General features: G+C 38.2%; 1 protein-coding gene across 1 annotated transcript in view; it reads left to right on the top strand.

Annotated features, from left to right (window-relative positions):
• Window positions 1-22,297, top strand: part of EDIL3 (EGF like repeats and discoidin domains 3) — a 524,672-nt gene that overhangs the window by 203,192 nt on the left and 299,183 nt on the right. The window contains exon 4 of the mRNA XM_010588258.2: window positions 22,045-22,173. Within this exon, the coding sequence (XP_010586560.1) occupies window positions 22,045-22,173 (129 nt within the window). The remainder of the gene's footprint in view (window positions 1-22,044; window positions 22,174-22,297) is intronic.

The raw sequence follows: 22,297 nt of genomic DNA, 5'->3' as shown, positions 1-22,297 counted from the left end.
GGTCCACTTAGGTGGACTGTAAGCTTGTGCTGTGTGTGCCCCCATTACATCATACCTAAAAGGAGATAAGACAACTTCTTCTCCCAGCTGTTTTATACTCCCAGCCTAAGTGACTAATTGTATCTTTTTAATCTTAATAACAAACATCAGACTTCAGTGGGGGTGCTGTTTGTTCTGAGACCTAAAGATGCCAACAAGGAGAGGAACAAAGAAAACCATGGCTGCCTGGTTTGTCCAAAGGACTTGGCTCCTCACAGGTGCTGTTCAGTTCAACCATATTCTTACTGATTTTCTACCTGCTGGATCTGTCAGTTACTAACAAAGGGATGTTGCAGTCTTCAACTGTAATTGTGTATTTGTCTATTTTTCCTTGAAGTTCATTAGTTTTTGTATTCTGCATTATTTTGATGCTAAGGTGTTAGGACTTCTTACATAATTAAACTCTTTATCATTATATAATGCCCCTCTTTATCACTGAATTTTCCTTGCTTTCAAGGTAGCTTACCCTGAAATTAATGTAGCTACCCCAGCTTTTCTTTCTCCATCTCTTTACTCCTAATCTATGTCTTTACATTTAAAATAGAATTTTTGTAGACAATATTTAATTGGATCTTTTTTTTTTTTAATTACTGATAGTTTCTGTTTTTTAATTTGTATTTGGAGCAAATCTGTATAGTTTATCCTCTTTGTGCCTCAGTTCTTTTGTCTATCAAATGATGAAATTGTGATTGTTACTGGAGGTGTTATATGTAAAATAACTAAAAGAATGATGTTAGTTTAAAAAAAAAAAAAAACTTGCTGTCAAGTCAATACTGACTCATAGCAACTCTATAGGACAGAGTAGAACTGCCCCAAGGGGTTTCCAAGGAGCAGCTGGTGGATTTGAACTGTTGACCTTTTGGTTAATAGCTGAGCTCTTAACCACTGCACCACCAGGGATTCTGACATTAGTTAGGCTCTGGTAAATATTTCCTTGAAAGCAAGACTTTATTAGAGAGGAAAGAATGTTCTGGTCATATTTCAGGATAGTTACTTTACCTTTTCTCCTGCCAGAAGCAAGAGATTTTTCTCTGATCTTCACAGTGAGAACCTAGTGGAGCTCTTGGCAGTAAAACTCAGGGTATTGTGCCCCCCCCCCGCCCCCCGCCACATGCCTAGGGCCTTCATGAGTTATCTTCGAAGCTAGTCCCAGATCAGTCTCCAGCAATCAGTCAATTACTCTTTAGATATTTCTATCCAATGCTGGGTCTGATGGTGGATTGTTTCTGCTCTGGTAAACTGTGATTCTCTGTATCCTCTTGCATCTTCAGTTTTCAGGGTGGCTGTTTGCCCCATGATCTCAATTACCTGACGAATCTAAGAGTTTTTGATTTTCAGTTTCTTGAGCTTTTTTCTTGTTGTGAGTATAGGAGTGATGACTTCCAAGTTCTTTACATGTGGTACTGGAAGTCCTCATTTGGTTTCTTAAACTATACCTGCTCTTTGATCGCAGCTCTCCAATTCCTGTGTCCCTCCACCCCTCTCTTTCAGCTCCTTAAAGCCCAGTCTCTTACGCATATTTTCATTTTCTTTCCCTTGCCATTCCTGAGACACTTACACATAGAAAACCTCTAACCTTGGATTAATATTATCATCATTCTACTTTGCTGAGAATAGCTGAAGAAATGTCACACCATGGCAGAGACCGATGCCATTATAGTTTCCAAGTCTCCAACACCAGCTCAAATCAGCATTCCCTGGCAATTCTCTGAGCCTACTCAGATGTCTCCCAGGACCCTGCTTTGCTGCTTAAAATGTCTGTACTTCCTGTCCTATCACATTGCCACCCATCATTCTTTCTACTTATGAGACAGACATCTTCTTTGTAGAGGAAATGGCAACTCTCACCTAGTAATTTCTCAAATGACGAATTCCACACCTCCAGTTTGTATGCATCTGATCACTCATTGTCTGGTTAAAACTCTTAAATAAATTCATGTTTTCCTCAGGATAAAATCCAAATTGTTAATCTGGCTTGTGAGGCTTGTAATAACCAGGCCCTGCTCATCTCTCTGGATTTCTCTTCTACCACTTCACCTCTTACACTCTATGCTACAGTTATATTGAACTTTTTATAGATCTACAAATTGACCATGCTTTCCTTTGGGTCTTCATGCATGATGCATGATGTTTTATATGCCTGGAGTGCTATGATCCACCTTTATTATCAGCCAACTTCTAAGTATCCTTTGGGCTTCAGCTTTTGATGTTAACTATTCCAGGATGTCATATCCTAGTCCACAATATTAAACTAGGCACTTCTCCTTTATTGTCACAAAGATCTCTATACTTCTCATGCATTAGTGCTTATTTCAAGGAACCCTGGTGGCACAATGGATAAGCACTAAGCTGCTCACTGAAAGGTCAGTGGTTCGAAACCACCAGCTGCTCTGTGGGGAGAAAAGACCTGGTGATCTGCTTCTGTAAAGATTTCACCTTGGAAACCCTAAGGGCCAGTTCTACTCTGTCCTGTATGGTTGCTATGAGTTGGAATCAACTTGGCAGCACACAACAACAACAACAGTAGCACTTACCTCATTATACAGAAGTTGCCTATTTACTTGTCTATAAAAAAAAAAAAAAAAAAAACTAACTTTTTAATGCCCATGGTAATATAAAATTCTTGAGGCCCATTTTGATATTGTTTACTATTCTCAGTGCCTGGCATATCAACGGCTTAATTAGTGACTGATGAATTAATGATGTTACACTTAAAGTATCTGTAAGAATAAGCTAGACATGCTGCTCATGAGAAACAAATACATTCTTGGTTCCAAGGTCAGAGATGTTACTCCTTGGATTGTAGAAAATATAAATCCTTACAATAAATAAAACGGTAGTTTTTCTAAAGTCTCTTTATGTAGGTCAATGGGATAACTACATTACTATCCTGTTAAAGCATTTATTTGTCAACATGATCCTATGTGCCTGGCTGACTGCTGTTCTGGCATAATACAGAGCTAAATCCAGCTTTTGATCAGTATTGAGTGAAAGGAGGTTTGAGGTCCTACTCTCTGACGAGTACTTTGAAAACTTTCTCACTTAAATGCCTAGACATATTCAGTTAATGAAGATGTACTGAGCACTACATTACTAGGCACTGTTCAGTAAACTTGGGGAATATCAGTGAACAAAACAAAATTTGGTGCCTCCAAGGAGCTTACTTTCTAGCAGAAGGAGATGTACAATAAACAACAATCGAAAACATACTAAATTAATTGCATGTTTTGTTAAAAGGTGGAAAATGCTATTGAGAAAAGAAAAAACATCGTAGTAATGGGAGAAATATAAATACTGGGGTTTGGTTTGAAATTTTAAGTAAGATGATTTAAGGTAACTTTTTTTTTTTTTCATCATTGCGAAGGTGATTTTGAGGAAAGATTCAGTAGAGTTAGCAGAATTTCCTCAGCCAGTGAAAAATTTCTGAAGCGGGAGCATGGCTGCCACCTTTAAGGAACAGCAGCTGGGGCTCTGTAGACCTAAATTATTTCATTATATCATTGTTCAAACAGAACAAGGAGACACTGAGTAGTTTAAAATCAGAATAAGTATGTGTCAGGGTTGTATCCTTTCACGGTGTTTATTCAACCTGTATGCTGAGCAAATAATCCGAGAAGCTGGAATATATGACAAAGAAATCTGGCATCAGGATTGGAGGAAGACTTATTAACAGCCTTTGTTATGAAAATGACACCATCTTGCTTGCTGAAAGTGAAGAGGACTTGAAGCACTTACTGATGAAGATCAAGATTATAGCCTTCAGTATGGGTTACACCTCAACATAAATAAAACAGAAATCCTCACAACTGGATCACTAAACAACATTGTAGTGAACAGAGAAAATATTGAAGTTGTCAAGCATTTCATTTTATCTGAATCCACAATCAACTCCCATGAAAGTGGCAGTCAAGAAGCCAAATGACACATTGCATTTGGCAAATCTCCTGCAAAAGACCTCTTTAAAGTGTTTAAAAGCAAAGATGTCACTTTAAGGACTAAGGTGTGCCTGAGCCAAAAAAAAAAAAAAAATGAGCCAAGCCATGGTATTTTCAGTCACCTCAAACACATGTGAAAACTGGATAATGAATAAGGAAAACTGAAGAAGAATTAATGCATTTGAATTATGGTGTTGGCAAAGAATGATGAATACAGCATGGACTTCCAGAAGAACAAACAAATCTGTCTTGGAAGAAATACAGCCCAAATGCTCCCTAGAAGTGAGAATGTTGACACTTTGTCTCATGTAGTTTGGACATGTTATCATGAGGGATCAGTTCCTGGAGGACATCATGCTTGGTAAAGCAGAGAGTCAGTGAAAAAGAGGAAGACCATTAACAAGACGAACTGACACAGTGTTTGGAACAGTGAACTCAAACATAGCAATGATTGTGAGGATGGCACAGGACCAGGCAGTTTTTCATTCCCTTGTACATAGGATCACTATGAGTCAGAGTCGATTCAACAGCACCTAACAACAACAACCCAGTGTAACATCAAGACATTATTCATTGTGAGTATTTGCCTATGTTTCTTGGCTTTATGGCCATGCGACTTTTAGAGCTTTTGGCTTCTTGATGAGCTGGGTGCAGGGTGGACACATATATAAACTTATGGTCTGAGAGGCAGCATAGGCAGGGGTGGACATGATATCGTCTTATCAAAGCTGAGAGGCCTAATTAGTACATGTGTCTGAATTTAAGAATTCCCTTTTTTGCCCAAAGTGGGACTGAGGTAGCTTCTGGGGGAAGAGCTAAATTTCTCCTCAAGAATTCTCAGGCTACCCTCTAGCACATTGATCAAAGAGAATTTGGAGCCTTCAAGTTTTAGAATATAAAGCATGGTCAAAATTATTTTATCCTGAACAATATTAAAGCAAGCGTAATAGAATGTCTGCCATAGCCATGGGTCGGGGGAGAGGAGTTGCTGAGTCCATTTTCATAGGATGTTTAATTTGAACAACATGGTTATCCTTGAATGCCCAAATTAGAGATACATTTGCTGCTTCTCAGTTTTGCTTTAGAATTCAACACAACGTACCTATCAAAGTACCAGGGTGCCCTGTACAGTTATGTGATGACATTGTTTAGCTGCATCTTTGGAAATTACCAGGTCTATGTATTTACAACTGATTTTTTAGCTACCTAAACAATCATAAATCTCTTCATTTCATTGTATGTAACCTACTTCAATTAGAATCATAAACCACCTTAAAAGGCTTTTTGCAGGAAAAATAACACTAAAAGCTGTGCAATATTGACCAAGTGTCAGACTCATATTAAGTCACTTTGAGTAAGCTACCAGTTAATCTGAAATACATTTGCAGTAGGTACACTGATCTCCAATAATGACAGTTCGGACCTACTCTGTTTAAAAAGAAAGATCGAAGAAGAATTGATGCATTTGAATTATGATTGGACTGCCAGAAGAGCGACCAAATCAGTCTTGGAGGAAATACTGCCAGAATGCTCCTTAGAAGCGAGGATGGAGAGATTTCATCTTGTTTAATTTGGACATATCATCAGGAAAAAAACAATTGTGAGAAAAGGACATCATATTTGGTAAAGCAGAGTATCTGCAAAAATGAGACAATTCCTCCATGAGATGGATTGATATAATAGCTTTAAAAATGGCCTCAAACCTACCAACAATCATGAGGATGGCCCAGGACCTCGCAACACTTTGTTCTGTTATACATAAGGTCATTTTGAGTCAGAGCTGACTTGATGGCAGCTAACACCACCGCCAACTATGTTTAAATAGCATGATGGTAAATAAGCAAGTAATAACTTCTTTAATAATTTATTTAAGGTATTCATTTATTGACTAAAAGCTTCTCTACTGCATATAATTTCTCTGTACTATAATCACGTTTTTTCTAATGGCACTGGTATTGAAAATAAGAACGGGTAGATGCCAGAAATAACTGGAAGCATTTTGTACTGAAGGTGTGAAACTCTGTTTTTTGTCCATCCAGATGGCGACATCCTGATAATAAGCATACTTTATTTGGATCATGAAAACACTATAAATATTAAATCACAGTGCAGTCAAACCTGGATTATTGCCACTTCTTTTAATGACTATATGACCATATTCTATGTAGTATGAGATGCAGTGTCATAGTCCAAAGATAGTGATAATAGTTATTTTTTATGATTTCGATGAAGCTGAGGAGGATTTAAACTACTAATAACTTTTGTGAAGGAAGCCTTGCCATTTTATGAAGTATAGTCAATCTTTAACAATGTTCACCACAAAATTGTCAGCAAAAATGATTTCTTTTATGGGAGGTACAGTGATTACCATAGCTCCATCTAAAATTGGCCCATATATATTCATGTGCCTAATGTAACATAGAATTTACAAATTTCAGTGCATGATATTGGAAAAGTAGAAATAAAGATTTTTATAGTAATACAAATCTGTGCTGCATATATTTAATACTTTCATGTGTTAGAAAGGGAATTGGTTTTAATTACTCAACATTTTAATTGGGTTTGCAATGAAAATAAATTGTTATACATGTTTTTAAGTGGATTTCCAGATTTTCAAATATTTAACTGCCTACTAATTTTCATGTCAACTAAGAAGAATGCGGACAATTACTTCACATAAAGCATGATGTCATTTTCTCTATGTGGCTTTTTATTTTTATTTTTTTGCCCGCACATTGCTTATCCCTCTGGGCAAATCTTTGTAGGTATTTTTTTATCCTAATGGTAAAGCAGTTTAAACTGGGTTCTTCAGTCAGAATGATCTTACAGGAAACAGTTTAAATGTACAGTCAAGTAAAAGGTTTTCTAAGGTTTGAGAAATAAGAGTGCAGCATTGAGAACAGCACTGGAGAGACAAAGCGTGGAAAAGCAAAAACAGCCAAAATGATGTTACGTAAATGTAGTGTATAGAATGTATATTTCCTCAATGTATTCTTTTTCTGTATTTTTTTCCCATTTTGCATTTTCATGAAATATCACTCTTTTCTTTCACTTTCATCTTTTAGATCCTAAAGACGTTTAGAGTACTAAATTGTTGTTACTTTTAAAATCTAAATAAGCCTTATTTTGGAAGCAAAAATATTGGCAGTTTCTCCAACTTGGCTTCCCCTTTAGTTAAGGGGTGAAAATAACTCCATAGATAAGTAAGATAATCAAACAGAATGATTTTTTGGTATACAATAATGTCAATTGAAGAGAACATTTTCCTAAAGTATGTTGCCAGCACAATGGATTCACAGAGTTGTGAACAATTTTCCTCCATTTGGCAAGTATTTGTTGTGTGTTAGGAGGTATTGGAAGGAGCCCTGGTGGCATAGTGGTTAAGAGCTCTGCTTCTAAGCTAAAGGTTGACATCTTAAACTCAGCAGCTGCTCTGTGGGCGAAAGGTGTGGCAGTCTGCTTCTGTAAAGGTTACAGCCTTGGGAACCATATGGGGCAGTTCTAATCTGTCCTATAGGGTTGCTTTGAGTTGAAATCAGCTTGATGGCAACAGGTTTATGGGTAGGAGGTATAGAGGAGTTCCTGGGTGTCACATATGGTTATACACTCAACTACTAGTGAAATGGTTGGTGGTCCAAACCCATTCAGAGTTGTCTCAGAAGAAAAGCCTGGCAATCTGCTTTCAAAAGGTCACAACCTTGAAAATCCTTTGGAACAGTTCTGCTCTGCACACATGGGGTTGCCATGAGTTGGAACTGACTCGATAAGAATTAACAACAAAAATAACAGGAGGTATATTAGAGAAATAGAAATCTCACATTTCCAAAAGCTTAGAATCTATTCAGAATGATAAGATATACACTTATGAAGCAGCTCATTAAGAGTTCAGGTGGTATGTTATTAATTGTCCAGTGATAGTATGCTTTACTAATTTCTTTTCCTACCTCTGGCTGTTGTCTTCTGTGGACCCGTTGCAGTCTCTACCTGGCCAGTAAATGGGTTCTCTCTTCTTTACCCTGTATTATCGCTCATCTTTCACTAAGTGACTATATCCACACCCATTAATCACCAGCCCTGATGATGCAGTGGTAAAGAGCTTGACTGTTAACCAAAAGGTCGGCAGTTTGAATCCACCAGCTGATCCTTGGAAACCCGATGGGAAAGTTCTCCTCTGTTCTGTTGGGTTTCTATGAGTTGGAATTGACTCGATGGCAATTTTTTTTTTTAATATCCAAGAAAGGGACCCCCTATGGTGCAATGATTTAGTGCTCGGCTGCTAACTTTAAGGTTGGTGGTTCAAACCCACCAGTTGCTCCATGGGAGGGAGGTGTGGCAGTCTACTTCAGTAAAAATTACAGCCTTTTAAACCTTGTGGGGCAGTTGTACTCTGTCCTATAAGGTCACTGTGAGTCAGAATTGACTCGATGGCAATGGGTATGTTTGTGTGTATGTATATACCCAGGGACACGGATATTTGTATCTCCTAGCCTCACTCTTCTCTCCCTACCTGGCACCTCCTCTTAAATAACAGTCCCAAAGCTTACCCATGATATTTCCTTCCAGTGCAGGCCCCCTTACAGTGTTTATCTCTCAGTTAATGGTATCAATTTTTATCCACTGTGATGTGAAGTTCTGAAACTTAGCAGTCACCCTTGACCATTCCCTCTCAAATCTATCCACTTCTGTCCATATTCATCAGCCTACCGCTTTAATCCAGGCTACATATTATACTTCATCTGGACTAGTATGATGGCTCCTAACTGGTCTATCCGCATCTATACTGGTTCTGTGAAATTTATTCCCTCTAAGGCACATAGAAACATAGAATCATCTTTAAAAAATGAAATAATGGTCCCATTACCCTATTCCTTAAACATACTAGTGTGCTGGCCTGTTCCTGTCTACCTCCCTATCCTTGCTCTGTCCACTTCAGCTACACTGGTCTTCTACCAGACCCCACGTCCTTGCCCTGTTCCTCCTTCTACATGACTTCTGCAAAAAATACTCATCTTCTTTGACGTAGCTCTTACTCGGTTTTCAGCTCCTAACTTAAGTGTCACTTCTTCAGGCAACCTCTTATTACAGTCTCTCAAGGCACAGTGTATCTTTCTTTCATGAACTAAACAATTCAACATTTGCATTTGTTTATGCGATCATTTTATTAGCGTCAGTACTCCACTAGACTGAAATTACATAGAGTAGAAAGGCTATCTGTTTTGCTTACCATTATATTTCTAGCACTTAATCTTGTGTCTGGAACACATCAGGAGCTCTAAATATGTACCGAGTGAGTGAGTGAATGAGAGTGAATGAATGGGGCAAAGTATGTAATAGTAATAGAAAATGTATTGAAGGGGATAAGAATAAAGGATAAGGAAGACCTGATGTAGGATATGAAACGTGGAATAGATTTAGAAGGAAAAGGAGATTTGGGAGAAACAATAGCGTGAATAAAGATATTCTAGGCTGGGGAACCACATAACCACAATGCCAGGGGTAGAAATTATTATCTTTAGGTGAAATAATGGTAACTTAAATAGGTGAAGCACATTGGTTCATTTTTGTGAACAATGGAGGTAAGATTGAAGATACGAAATTATCTCAAATTTACGGCCTTTGGGATATCAGATAGTAGGAGCCAACAGAATCTTCTGATTAGGTTTGTGTGTCGGGTGGTTCAGGGGTGATGTGTAAGAAAGGGAGATCAATTAGGAGACTGTCCCAATAATACACTTTGTCAGGTACTCTATTAAGTACTTATTTGGAGGGGAAAACGTTTCTGGTTTTGCAGTTATTAATGGCCGTGAAGGAAAAGCTGCTTTCTCAGAATAGGGTACTTCCATTGATCTTAAAAAATAAAAGGAAGTGATTTGACTGTTCTATTTCCGCTTGGTGTTATTCTTGGAAAGTGTTTGGAAAAGCTTGATGTTAATGACTGTGATCATAATGCTTTCCATTCAGGTCGGGATGATAAGGCCCCTGAGATGTTTTCTTCGTTTCAAAATTCTCCCTTAGTTTGTCTTCATGCTTTGATTATACAGAATGGGATAGTAACAACTGTAATGATAATATCTACCTTCTTTATCATCCTTCCATTTCCTTTTATTTGACATGGATTCCATCTGACCGAAAGTAAAAGTGGTAAAGAAATTGTTACTGTTTTGCTTCTATTTTATTTATTTATTTTTTTAACTATTGGTTTGCTCTAGTGACCTTTTCTGTGTTGAGTAAGTGTTCCCTAAGCTTTCATCTACTGATTAAGAAGCAGTCATTATGTACTGTGTTTAACATGGTCATTACTTAATGCTCACTTAACAAAATTCTACAAGACCAAATTATCACAGTGGGTAAAAGAACAGACGGCCAGCTGGCCAGAATCCATGCCTGCTTTGTTTTGTGCCTTCTTAAGTGTGCCATAAAGAAGCCACATGCGAGACCTGAGGAGGCAGGCCAAACAGGAACTCACCTGTCCAGCTGTGCTTCCAATGTTCTCAGCTGTGACGTCTGGGTAGGCACTGTTCCCACCTGAGTGCAGCTGGAGCATCTCCTACAGGGACCCCTCTGCTTCGTGATGAAGATGACAGTCACAGAGGACAGATTCCAAAAGTAAAAATAGAAATACTCTCCCATACCTCCTGTCACTGCCTTCAGGATCAAAATCCCTGTGCTAGATTTTATGAGAAAGAGCTGTAGTTTTTGTGTGTGTGTGTGTGTGTGTGTGTGTGCGGGAGCAGTGTACCCATTTTCACCACCTATTTGTTTGTAATTGTAGGGTTATACACAATCTGATATTTTACAAACTGCTACAGCATCCAACAAAGAAAACTGGACTTGGACCCAGGTTTAAAATTGGGTTGTTGAAACCTGCTAAGTGTGAATGAAAAAGGGCCACAGATGAAAATGCATCCAATCTCTGAACGTCAGGGTTTGTTATAGACTGTGTTTACTGTGAATGCACGCTGAAATTCCCCAAATTAATTGCGACCTTCAGCCCATCAGCATACATGTACAAAGCGACATCAAAGTATGTAGCCCAGCACTTCCTCATACTCTCTGGGGGTACAAAATATAAAGGGTAGAGGGTATAAAATACAAAAGAGCAGGTACAAAATGTAAAGCATAAGTAGTTTATAATCTAGCAGGGAGACAAGAGACCCATGAAATAATTAGAGAAAGAAGCAATAAACAGTGAAATGTGAATCATGCAGGACTGGCAGCAAGTGCAGTTAGGATCCTGAAAAAGGTGAAGAGCTGCCAAAGAAAGACTGATGAAGAGCCTGGACATTTTGTGCCTGCTTAGAGACATCATGTGAAACAGTGAGATTGCCTGATGCTTCTGAGCCCTGGACTCAGACATTTGCTTATAATAATACACATAGTAAACATTGGTCTCTGCTGTGTCTTTGATTTGTGCCCTGTCCTATTGACATGTAGAAGACTAAACAAGCCATGGTAGCTAATGGCGAACGTGAATGATACCTGCCTGCTTTGCACCACTGCAGATGTGTATTCTTTTCAGGCTTGGATTGCATTTTGCAATGAATGATACGTGAGTTCTGAGAGATGCACATTCGCAGAGTTTTGTTTGGAACAGCTCTCTGACTACAGAGAGATGGCTTAGGAAGTGGGGAAAATCATTACAAGTTCACGGAGGTAAGAAAAACTGACTTTCTACAGCTACTCGGAAGAGAAAGAGATTTTTTCTTTTCCTTAGATTGATCCAAAAATGATTCAGTGTCAGTCTTATCGATTAACTTGAGTTGTATTTATGGTTTCTGAAGTGCCACAGAGATTTTTACATGGATTAATCTTATTCTAGTGCCATTGGAAAAAATATGAAAATACAGTGTTCATTATCATGATGGCTCGTAATTTTGTCATCTCTGTTTCTCTTAGATTTTAGGAGCATTTATCCTCATTGGCTCAAGATTTCAAGGTACACTTGGTCTTATGTTACCAATTTCAACAATAATATAAACTTCATTGCATATAGCATTCCTTAATTTATAAAAGGACTCAACATGCCAACTTTACTGTTCATAGGCATATTATGGCAGGCTTAGTTTTCTTACTCTTAGAAAGAAAATCAAAAGGCAACAGTGTCTTTTATCTTGCATCTGCAACATATAGCTCTGTAAATGATAGTATCACACAGTAAATAGCACTGGTTACCAAAAATGGCATGTTTTGGAAGATGAAAAAAATGTATATACATAAACACACATATATATATGCAGTGTGACTACACAGTAATGAAGTAGATTTCTTCTGGGTAATAAAACATTCTGAGATTAGAACTTCTATTACGCAATTGGTGCTGTAGGCAGCGTGTTCTGGCAGCAGTGTGCAAGATGAATGGACGGGGGAGAACTGGAAACTACGCTTCGGAATAAGGCCTAGCTGTAGCAATTTTTTTTTCTTTTTTGTAGCAATAGTTACCACTTTAATAAAATGAAAGATGCTTTTGCTGTGTTTTATTAATCTTTTAAAAAGTCATACTAATGTTTAAAACAATAGTTATTTACGTATGGGGAAGAGAAGATAACTACTGTGACATAAACGATTGTATGTGTTTGTAGAAACAATACATATAAAGACTTTCTCAAAAAAAATGTTGGCTGCCTCCCTGAAAAACATTTTTTATTGCCATTGGCAATCTGGACTCTAAGCAAAAGTTTCAAGTGGATAAAGACCAACCCTTGGGATCTTTGTTCTTTCTTCCATACTCCCTTCTATCTTGCTATGCCAAGACCTCTTTGATGTCATCTAAGTATCCATTTCTGGACTCTTTCTAGGCACTGCTCCAAATTTATCTCTTCTAATCTCCAACACCATCAAAACTTATCTGCCACTGCTTTGTGATGAGAGCCAAGTGAAATTAATTTGAGCTAAAGTATTAATCAATAATAAATATCAGTGCTTTGCCTTTCAACTTTAACAATAAAAGAATTCTGTTTGTTTTTTGATCAACTCCATTGTCATAAGAAAACAACTATTTGTGATTCTGGCACACCCTTTCTAGACACTGGTCATCTCAGTGCCTTCCTGTAAGCAGCTGTATATCAAGAAGGTCCATTATTAATTATTGAGGGAAAAAATATCAGTAGGTATTAAAAAACATTACTTTTATCCTCAGATTTCAATTTTTATAATCTATCTAAAGGCTTTTATGTTTAAAGAACTTGTTAAATTTGCTGATTTTCCCCTAAGATGAAACATTTTAGATTTTATTACAGAATAATTTATCTCTTTACATTAACAAAATCTCCATAGAAAACATTTCTTCTCAAAAGGCTGCATTTTGCAAATTCACATTTAAAAAGAAGGAAGAGGAGGAGGAAGAAGAGAAACAACATGTGAAAAATTCTTTGAAAGCATCAATCATGTGAAAGTTCCCAGAATAACTCCCTTTCTTCAGCTAGTGTTAAAATTGGGTAACAATAGCTCAAATTAGCAAGTACAAGAATGTTCAAACCTTATTTAATGTAAAGGCAACTCTATAAGCGATCTTTTGAGTTTTAAGACCAGACATTGGAATGAACCTTAGGATCATAACTATACCCATTTCATTGTATTACTATAACAAATGAAATTATGCTCTAACAATTGCCTTATTGGCATTTTCTTATTACATAATTTAAGATTTGCATTCATTTTGTGATATCTAACTTTCAGTGTGTTTGGGGTATAATTTGTAAAATTGACCAAGTCTATGTATCCATTGGTAACCCTGGAGGTATAGTGGTTAAGTGCTACATCTGCTAACCAAAGGGTCAGCAGTTTGAATCCGCCTAGATGCTCCTTGGGAACTCTATGGGGCAGTTCTGCTCTGTCCTATATGGTCACTATGAGTTGGAATTGACTAGACGGCACTGGGTTTGGTTTTCTGGTTTTGTGTATAAAATTATCACAGGAGAGTATTAACCTATTTACTTCCTTATGATCTGCTTCCACACTGTAAGGAATTTATGATTTGGGGGCATAGTATCTAAATATGCTAAAGGCTAACCAAGTTACACATACAGAAATATGAGGAGGTAGATGGAGAAAAGTAACAAACTCTATACATCTATTCATCTTGTGAGCAATTAATCTCGTTGACTTACGTGTATGAGCTTGCATAAAAATGCCTGGAAAGCATACTGTTGAATTCAGTTGTTCATTAACATTGATCACATGAAGTCCACATTGTGTTAGGAGCTACTTAAAGGTTACCTACAAAAATATGGCAACATTATCGATTTTAAAACTCCCTGAAGCTTCTTGTACCTTGAACGTCAGCTTATGCTTTGATTGAGTGATATTGCCAAACCTTTCTGTGTAATAAGATAATTTAGACTTTTATGTATACAAATCAAAACTAAAAATCATAGCCGACACGCTGAAGACTACTCTTTTGTATACCTGTAATGAGAGAATAAAACACTTTTAAAGAGATCTTTGAAGAGGAAAGGAATTGAGATCACTCTTCTGTTTTATTTTTGTTTTTACAATCTCTAAGTGATTGAGTAATGCCTATTTGTTTCGAAACTTTGCTCTACTATTACATTGTTTTCAAAGCTTTGTTTAAGCTGTTTATATATATTAGCACTGACATGTTACAGTAAGGAATTGCGATGCTTCAAACATAACAAAGTTTTTGCTGCAAAAGTTAACAACATGGCCATATTAAAGTTTGTTAATATGATGCAACTAGGGAAAACCCTAGAATTAAATTTCCAGAACCAATTACCTAAACAAAGAACTGTGTTACTATCAAGTGTAAAATATTCACAGTAAAGGATAACCATTAAAATTACCTTAAAAAATGAGGTTCAAAAACTGGATGAACAGAGTATTTTCTTGTGCCATGAGCTTACTCTTCCATCTGCTGACAATGTTAATTCTATTCAAAGCATTTATCACAAATTACTAACAAAGTGCTCATCACACAATAGGTCCCTAATGAATAAATATTGTTCCACTTGAAATTGGGGAAATTTTTTTTTTTTTTTTATGTCGTAAAGGTCAATTTCTTTCTTACCTTCACTGTACAAGCAATATTATATGCTGAAGGTAATAATTATTGTTTATAGTAATGTACCGAGACCTTAAAATAATACTTTTAATATCAAAATAGAGAAGAATATTGGCTGGGAGAAAACACAAAGACAATGAAGAGCTTCTTAGAACCTATAATTTGGATACGATTAGCATATTTATCACTTGGGGCAAGAACACGGAAACTGTTGGTATTTGTTTTAATTGTGACACTACAGTGGTAGGATTCTCTCCGTGTATGCAGGAGACCCAAGTCCAATTCCTGGCCAGTGCACCTCAAGTGCAGCCACTGCTCGTCTAACAGTGAAAGGTTTCCTGTTGCTGTGATGCTGAACAGGTTTCGTTGGACTGAGCTGAAATAGGACAAAAGACCTGGCAATCTACTTCCAAAAACCAGCCTAAGAAAACCCTGTGGATCACAATGGCCTGATCCAAAACCAATCATGAGGGTGGTGCAGGATTAGGCAGAATTTTGTTCTGTTGTGCATGGGGTAACCATGAGTCCGGGGCCAACTTGACAGCAGCTGACAACATTAAACATCAAACATAAAACCTTTTGCTTACCAATCACATTTTATGATTTTAGAACTTGGACTGCATTTATTATGCTATCTTTTTTATGTACTAACTTGTATTCTGATTATTTCATCTTGCTCATGCTTTAAGTAAATATATTTATTTGCACAAGAATTGTTAAATCAGGAGACTAAAGCACTGTTAATATGATTATATAAGGTCACGTTTTTCTTGTTTATGTATTTGCTAAAGAATTAAGATACATGTAATCACTATGTAAGCATACACATCCTAATGGTCTGCTGCTTAGAATTTGATTTAATAACTCTTGAAGCTTAAGCAATATATTAGAGACAAAAAACATTAGAACTTAATTATAAATTTAAAGAATGTGAGCTTGAATGGTTTAGAAAAGATACAGAAAGTATTCAAATTAATTACTGAGTGAGAAACCAAAATATGTTGATGGTTTGTAAACTTAAAACTAGAACAGAGTTTGGTTTGTTGTCGTCATCAGGTGCCATCAGGTCGGTTCCGACTCATAGGGCCCCTACGTACAACAGAACAAAACATTGCCTATTCTGCCCCATTCTCACAATCATTGTTATGCTTCAGCCCATTGTTGCAGCCACTGTGTAAATCCATCTCTTCGAGGGTCTTCTTTTTCGATGACTCTATCAATGAATATGTCCTCCTCCAGGGATTGATCCCTGCTGATAACATGCCCAAAGTATGTGAGACGTAGCCTTACCATCCTTGCTTCTAAGGAGCATTCTGGCTGTACTTCCTCCAAGACAGATTTGTTCATTTGTTTGGTTTAGGCAATAGATATAATTGTTATCACTCATTATTGCCATACCTTTATTTATTCAAAAGTATCAAATGCCTACGGTGTGTATGTCTTCCCACAGAGAATTTATGATTGACTAAGTAAAGTAGCATGAAACCACTAATTTCAACATTCTAACAAATTACTCCAAGAGTACACACAAGGCACATAACATCAGTCTCACAGTATAATTAATAATATTCATCATGAAATAATATTTGGAAAATGCTCGTGTTTGACAGTTGGTTTCAAACATAGCTGAAATGAAATGGAGTTTTGTTAGCATAACATTGCCTACAATATTGCTAATTTCTAATATTTGCTGACCCCTTTGCTGAAAATACTCTGAAATACTTCCATTTGGGGAGGCTTTGGGTAGCTGTATTATTTATAAGACTGTGCTCGGTGGATTCATGCGGATTCTATTTTCTTCCGTCAAGACTAACATATTAACATGCAGTTCTTCAACATGTCAGGAAGCGTGATCGAATGGAAAAGGCATAGACTTTGTAGCTGGATATGTTTGTAAGTTGCTTAACCTCGCTGAACCTGTTTTTTGCCTCTAAAACAAAGCTATGTTCTTATAAATCATTATAAAGAATAATAGGTGTTAAGTCATGTTGCATAGCATATAAGGCACTATAGGAAGGTTAAATCTTGCCCCATTTAGTTCACCTCATTCCCATGCTTTGAGTGAAAATCATTGCATTTCTTGGAGCAGAGAAAATAACAGTAGCCATGACCTCTGTAACAGGTAATCTTTTTCCTGAAATCCAGATGTCAGCTAGGTCATGGTGTCCTTTGGCGTGTACATGCAATGAGCTCCAGCTCACTAACTCGCATCTTCTGGGCACCCCAGAACCTGCCCCAAGATTGCCAGACAGGCTTCACCTATGACCTCAGGAAATACCTAGAGTGTCTGAGTCTTCCGATAGCCTCATCAGCTCTGGCTTTTGGTTTCTGCTTCCCCTGAATTCTTGAATCCCTTGGGTGTCATGTGCTGTAATACTTCTCCCCTTCTGCAGGGATGAGCCAGATGAATAGCATAGCCTTTTCTCCTGGATTTCCTCAACCACCACTCACATGTTTGTGTGTTAAGCAGACATTAATGTAGGCCTGGTTGCTCCAACAGGGAAACTTCACTAAACAGCTGTGCAAAGAACTTAAACCTGAATTTTGGACATCATAATTTCTTACTAGCTGTTTTTCTTCCCATAGTACAGCCCCCAGCAAATTGCTTGAGCCCCCTTGTCTCCCTGAAGACTTTACTCCCAACTCTGTTTTTGGGGTCTCCTCTGTGTGGTTTTCTCCACTCCTTCCTCAATTCTTCTCTTTATTATACAGAGCAATTTAACTGTCCTGCACTATTTTGCTTCCAACCAAGTTCTGCTTTTCCAAAGATGCCGTTGGCTCAAGTAAACAGATTCATCTATCCCAGGCTCATCTTTGCCCCTTGGTCCTCAAAGTGACTTCCATTGTCCAAATTGCTGCTTTAACTGCTCCCAAGAACTGGTATAAACCAAAAAAAACAGTTCCTGTGGAGTAGATTTCGACTCATAGCTATCCTGTAGGACAGAGTAGAACTGCCCCGTAGGGTTTCCAGGGAGCATTCGAACTGCTGACCTTTTGGTTAGGAGCTGTGCCACCAAGGATCCAAAACCTTACAATTTTAGTCTTTTAAAAAAATCCTTCCCTCACCCAACTCTGTAAGAGAAAAGAAGCATGAAAAAGATTTATTTTCTGTGATACAGATTATGACACTCTTTTGAGGGGGCAGAAATAGCTTTGTCAGTTCTGATTTTAATAATTATTTTTTCTTCCTGGGTAGTTTAAGCCCAATATTCCTTATACTAAGAATGTGGGGGTTCTTGTTTGTGTTTTGCTTTGTTTTTAGAGGCAACACTGAATTCTTACTAGCTTTTGTTTCATCATCTGAAAAAATGAAAGATTGGATTAGATGATCCTCAAGGCTCCTTTTGTGTTTAACTTTATATCATTCTTTGACTAATCATTTTAATTTTTTTCTTTAACAAATACATGCCTGGAAAACAATTATCAGTTATTAAAAATCTAAGTCATGGTTTTCGTCTTACCTTTAGCAGAATTTATGAGTCAAAACTCTAATATCACTTTTATTTCGTTCTCCTCTTTCCAATTAGGTAGTTGTTTAAGGAATACAAGTTTTGAATCAAAGATTTTTTTAGATTGAGGCCTAAATGTGTTGTCCTAGTTTGGGTTCTCTAGAAGAGCAAAATCAGCGAGACAAGTGTGTGTGTTAGGCGGGGGTGGGGGGAGGCGGGAAGGGAGTGCTGGCAGGTCTAAAATCCATAGGTCATGCAGCAGACCAGAGACTTCTGCAGGCTTACCTCCCAACACCTGTAGGTCAGGTGGTGAGAAGAATGCAGTGTCGAGAGAGAGCTGCCTGCCAGAATATTCATTATATTCTGGAGGCAGACCACACCCCCAAAGAGACTCCCCTTTCAACTTGTTGACTGGTCACATCAGATCTCAACATGGAAGGTGATTACATTATGGAACATCGACTAATCCAGTGTTTGCCAAAGCACTGAGAATCCTAGCCTAGCCAAGTTGACACATAGAATTAACCATCACATGTATCACTTCCTATATGTATGATTTAAGGAAAATCATCTACATCTTCTGAACTTTATTTATTTGGTTTGAAGACAAAATATTAATGACAACCATCTTACTGAGTTATTGTGAGGAATAAATGATATCATGTATGTGAAAAGTGTGTGGATTTTAAGGTACTATCAAATGTTGATTAATTTGAGAGGAGGAAAGAAGTAGAAACCGAGAAGGAAGGGATGGAGAGATGTGTTCTGTAGTATGATTTGCAGCTCTTGGCAGTGAATTTTTGCCCAACAGCTGGTCACTGGACTTGCATACTCTCCTCGATACCAAGCACTGGCAAAGTATCACCTTAAGGGCAGATGTTGGTTAGTTTAATTGACATGTGTTACACAGCACTGAAGGAGCCCTGGTGGTGCAATAATTAAGTACTCAGTTGTTAACTGAAAGGTTGATACTTAGAACCTACCCAGAGGCTCTGTGGGAGAAGGAACTGGTGATCTGCTCCTGTAAAGAGTATAGCCTAGAAAACCCAATCTGTGGGACAGTTCTATTCTGTCACGTGGATCACTATGAGTCAAAATTGACTTGACAACACCTGATAACACCATGCAGCACTATGTTTAAATTAACTTACTATGTTTTTAATTAGTGTGGAGATGTTGTTGGGTGCCATCAAGCCGATTCTAATGCATAGCCACCTCATGTGACAACATAGAACTGCCACATAGGGTTTTCTTGGCTGTACTCTTTACAGATGCAGATTGCCAGGTCTTTCTCCCACAAAGCCACTGGGTGGGCTTGAACTGCCAACCTGTTGGTTAGCAGCTGAGCACTTAACCTGTTGCACCTGCAGGGCTCCTTAGTGTGACGATAACAGGGCAAAGTCAAAGCTCCCCTGATTTCTTTTTACTTTTGAAAGCCAGCTTTATATGGAAGTGATGGTCCAGGCACTACAGATTTGTCACATTCTTTCTCAGTTTCGTACACATTCTTATTAGACCCTACAAACATTGAGTTAGGCAAAATTTTAATGTGGAAGAAACTGTGTGTCAGGGATAGCTGTTGGGGAAGAGATAGAATCATGAAGTGTTGCTTCAGTGCAGGACAGTTTGCCCAACCCCTAAATGCTTCCCATCCTTGACTTGCTATCACACTGCTTAAAGTGATGATGATAAGTTCCTTTTCTCTCCCTAAGTCCCTAAATATCACTGACCCATGCTTGAGTAGCCATTCACTACTGCACTCCTTGACAAGTCATGTCTGGTGGACTGGTGGACCCCCCCCCCACACACACACACTGTTGCCTCACATCATCCATATGCTTGTATCCAACTCTTCCTCCTTCCTTCTAAGTCTCAGCTGAAAGCACCTGCTCCTTTTTTTTGATTCATCCTTCCACCAACCAAAACAAACAAAAAAAAACAAACCCATTGCTATCGAGTCAATTCTAACTCATAGCAACCCTATAGGACAGAGTAGAACTAAACCATAGGGTTTCTTCTGTAAATTTTACAGAAGCAGAATGGCACATCTTTCTCCCATGGAGTGGCTTGGGTTCAAACCACCAGCCTTTCGGTTAGCAGCTGAGTACTTAACCCCTGTACCACCAGGCCTTCTTATCCTTACCCTCCGCCAGGACTCTGGAATTCATCTCTTCATACATAGTCAAACACTTGACTTAATTGCATTCTCTTTCATTTTCTGGTATGTATAACTTTCTCTTCATTGACTTTTATTTCGCTTATAAATGTGTTCTAGTCTCTCCAATTAAAAAAATAAAGCCAGCATTAGAGAAAGGTATATATTCTTTTGCTTGGTCTTTTGTCACTGCCCAGTGAGGCCTCTTCCTTTCTTTGACTTGTCTCTTTGCATCTTCACAATCTCCAGTCTGAATTCTGTCCTGGGTCAATGAACCTTCTCCAGAAAACAGACTGTAAGACAGAATTAAAAATGCAAAAGACTTTTTGGGGGAGATGTCTGTAATGGACAGAGGAGAGAGGAGCAAGGGTAGGCAATATGAGCCTTCAGACTAGGACACAAGCCTGTCACCTATGAAGGGAGGAAACGAAGGAAGGAGGATTGCAGGGAAACAGCCTCAGACTGCCAAGAAGCTTTGAGAAAATCTTGGCCACATAATTGAGAGCCCTAAAGATTGCCCGTTAGCAGAGTCCTGGGTTAGGCAGGATTGGTGCCGCTCCAGTACCCCATGGTGCCGAGTCACTGCCTGGGAGCTGCCCCAGGAGCATGGCTGCGGCATGAATGCTGCTGCAATAGATTCAGCAGTGGAGTAGCTGGAGGCGGTCAGCTAGCTGCATTCCTGGAAGCAGGTTCTCTCCAAGGGAGATCTGAGCACCACACCTGTTTTGGCTGCCACAGGTGCCAATCACTCAGCTGAAGTTACTTTCTCAAAGCTTAAAAATGGTTATCTGCCACTCTTCTCACTTTTTGCAACTGTTGATGAGCTTCACCTTTTTGATTGGCAAAATTTGTGCTTCTCCAGAGGTATGCCCACCACGACTCAGAAATAGTCTATAAAAAGTATCACAACTAGCTAGCTATCCACTTTACTTGGCCTGTATGTGTACAGACATTCGCAAATGTATACTACTTATACCAGCAGAGAACAAAAGCCACTCAATGCCCATAACTGTAGACATTACCATTTAGCATTAATTTTAAACTATGGAGGGGATGTTCTACAATTATTATGTTTTGTTTTGCCGATATTTTGAGAGCTTAATAAGTGACAGGCTGTTCTGGGTATTTTAAGTGTGAACTCTTTTCATTAATATCATAACCAATTCTGATAGATTCTATTGGTATAGACATTTGACGGAAGAAGAAACTGAGGTGCAGGGAGGTTAAATAAGTTCCTCAGGACTGTATGGCTAGAGAGTGCTGACATCAGAATTCTAACCCAGGCTGCTGGTCTCCAGAGCTTACACTGAACCCCTGAACATTCCCCATATATCCAAAACATTTGTTTGTTTGTTTGTTTTAAATAAAATTATTAAAGGCAAAATGTTGACTCAGTATCTACTTTTAAGCATATGCATCATGCAACAATATTTGTTTTCTGTCTTTCAGGTCCCTGCACCCCTAATCCATGCCATAATGGAGGAACCTGTGAAATCAGTGAAGCATACCGCGGGGACACATTCATAGGCTATGTTTGTAAATGCCCTCAAGGATTTAATGGGATTCATTGTCAGCACAGTAAGTTATTCTTGGTCATTGTGGTTTTATGATTATTGATTGCAAAGTATACAAGTCATTATCATTGTTGTTTGTAGTGGAAGCATAGAAACCTAGAGGGACAAAGCGCCCTGGCAGTTGGCTA

This window comes from Loxodonta africana, chromosome 2 (assembly GCF_030014295.1).
Source record: "Loxodonta africana isolate mLoxAfr1 chromosome 2, mLoxAfr1.hap2, whole genome shotgun sequence".
NCBI classification, from domain to species: domain Eukaryota; kingdom Metazoa; phylum Chordata; class Mammalia; order Proboscidea; family Elephantidae; genus Loxodonta; species Loxodonta africana.
This window is presented reverse-complemented; position numbering and strand designations above follow the sequence as displayed.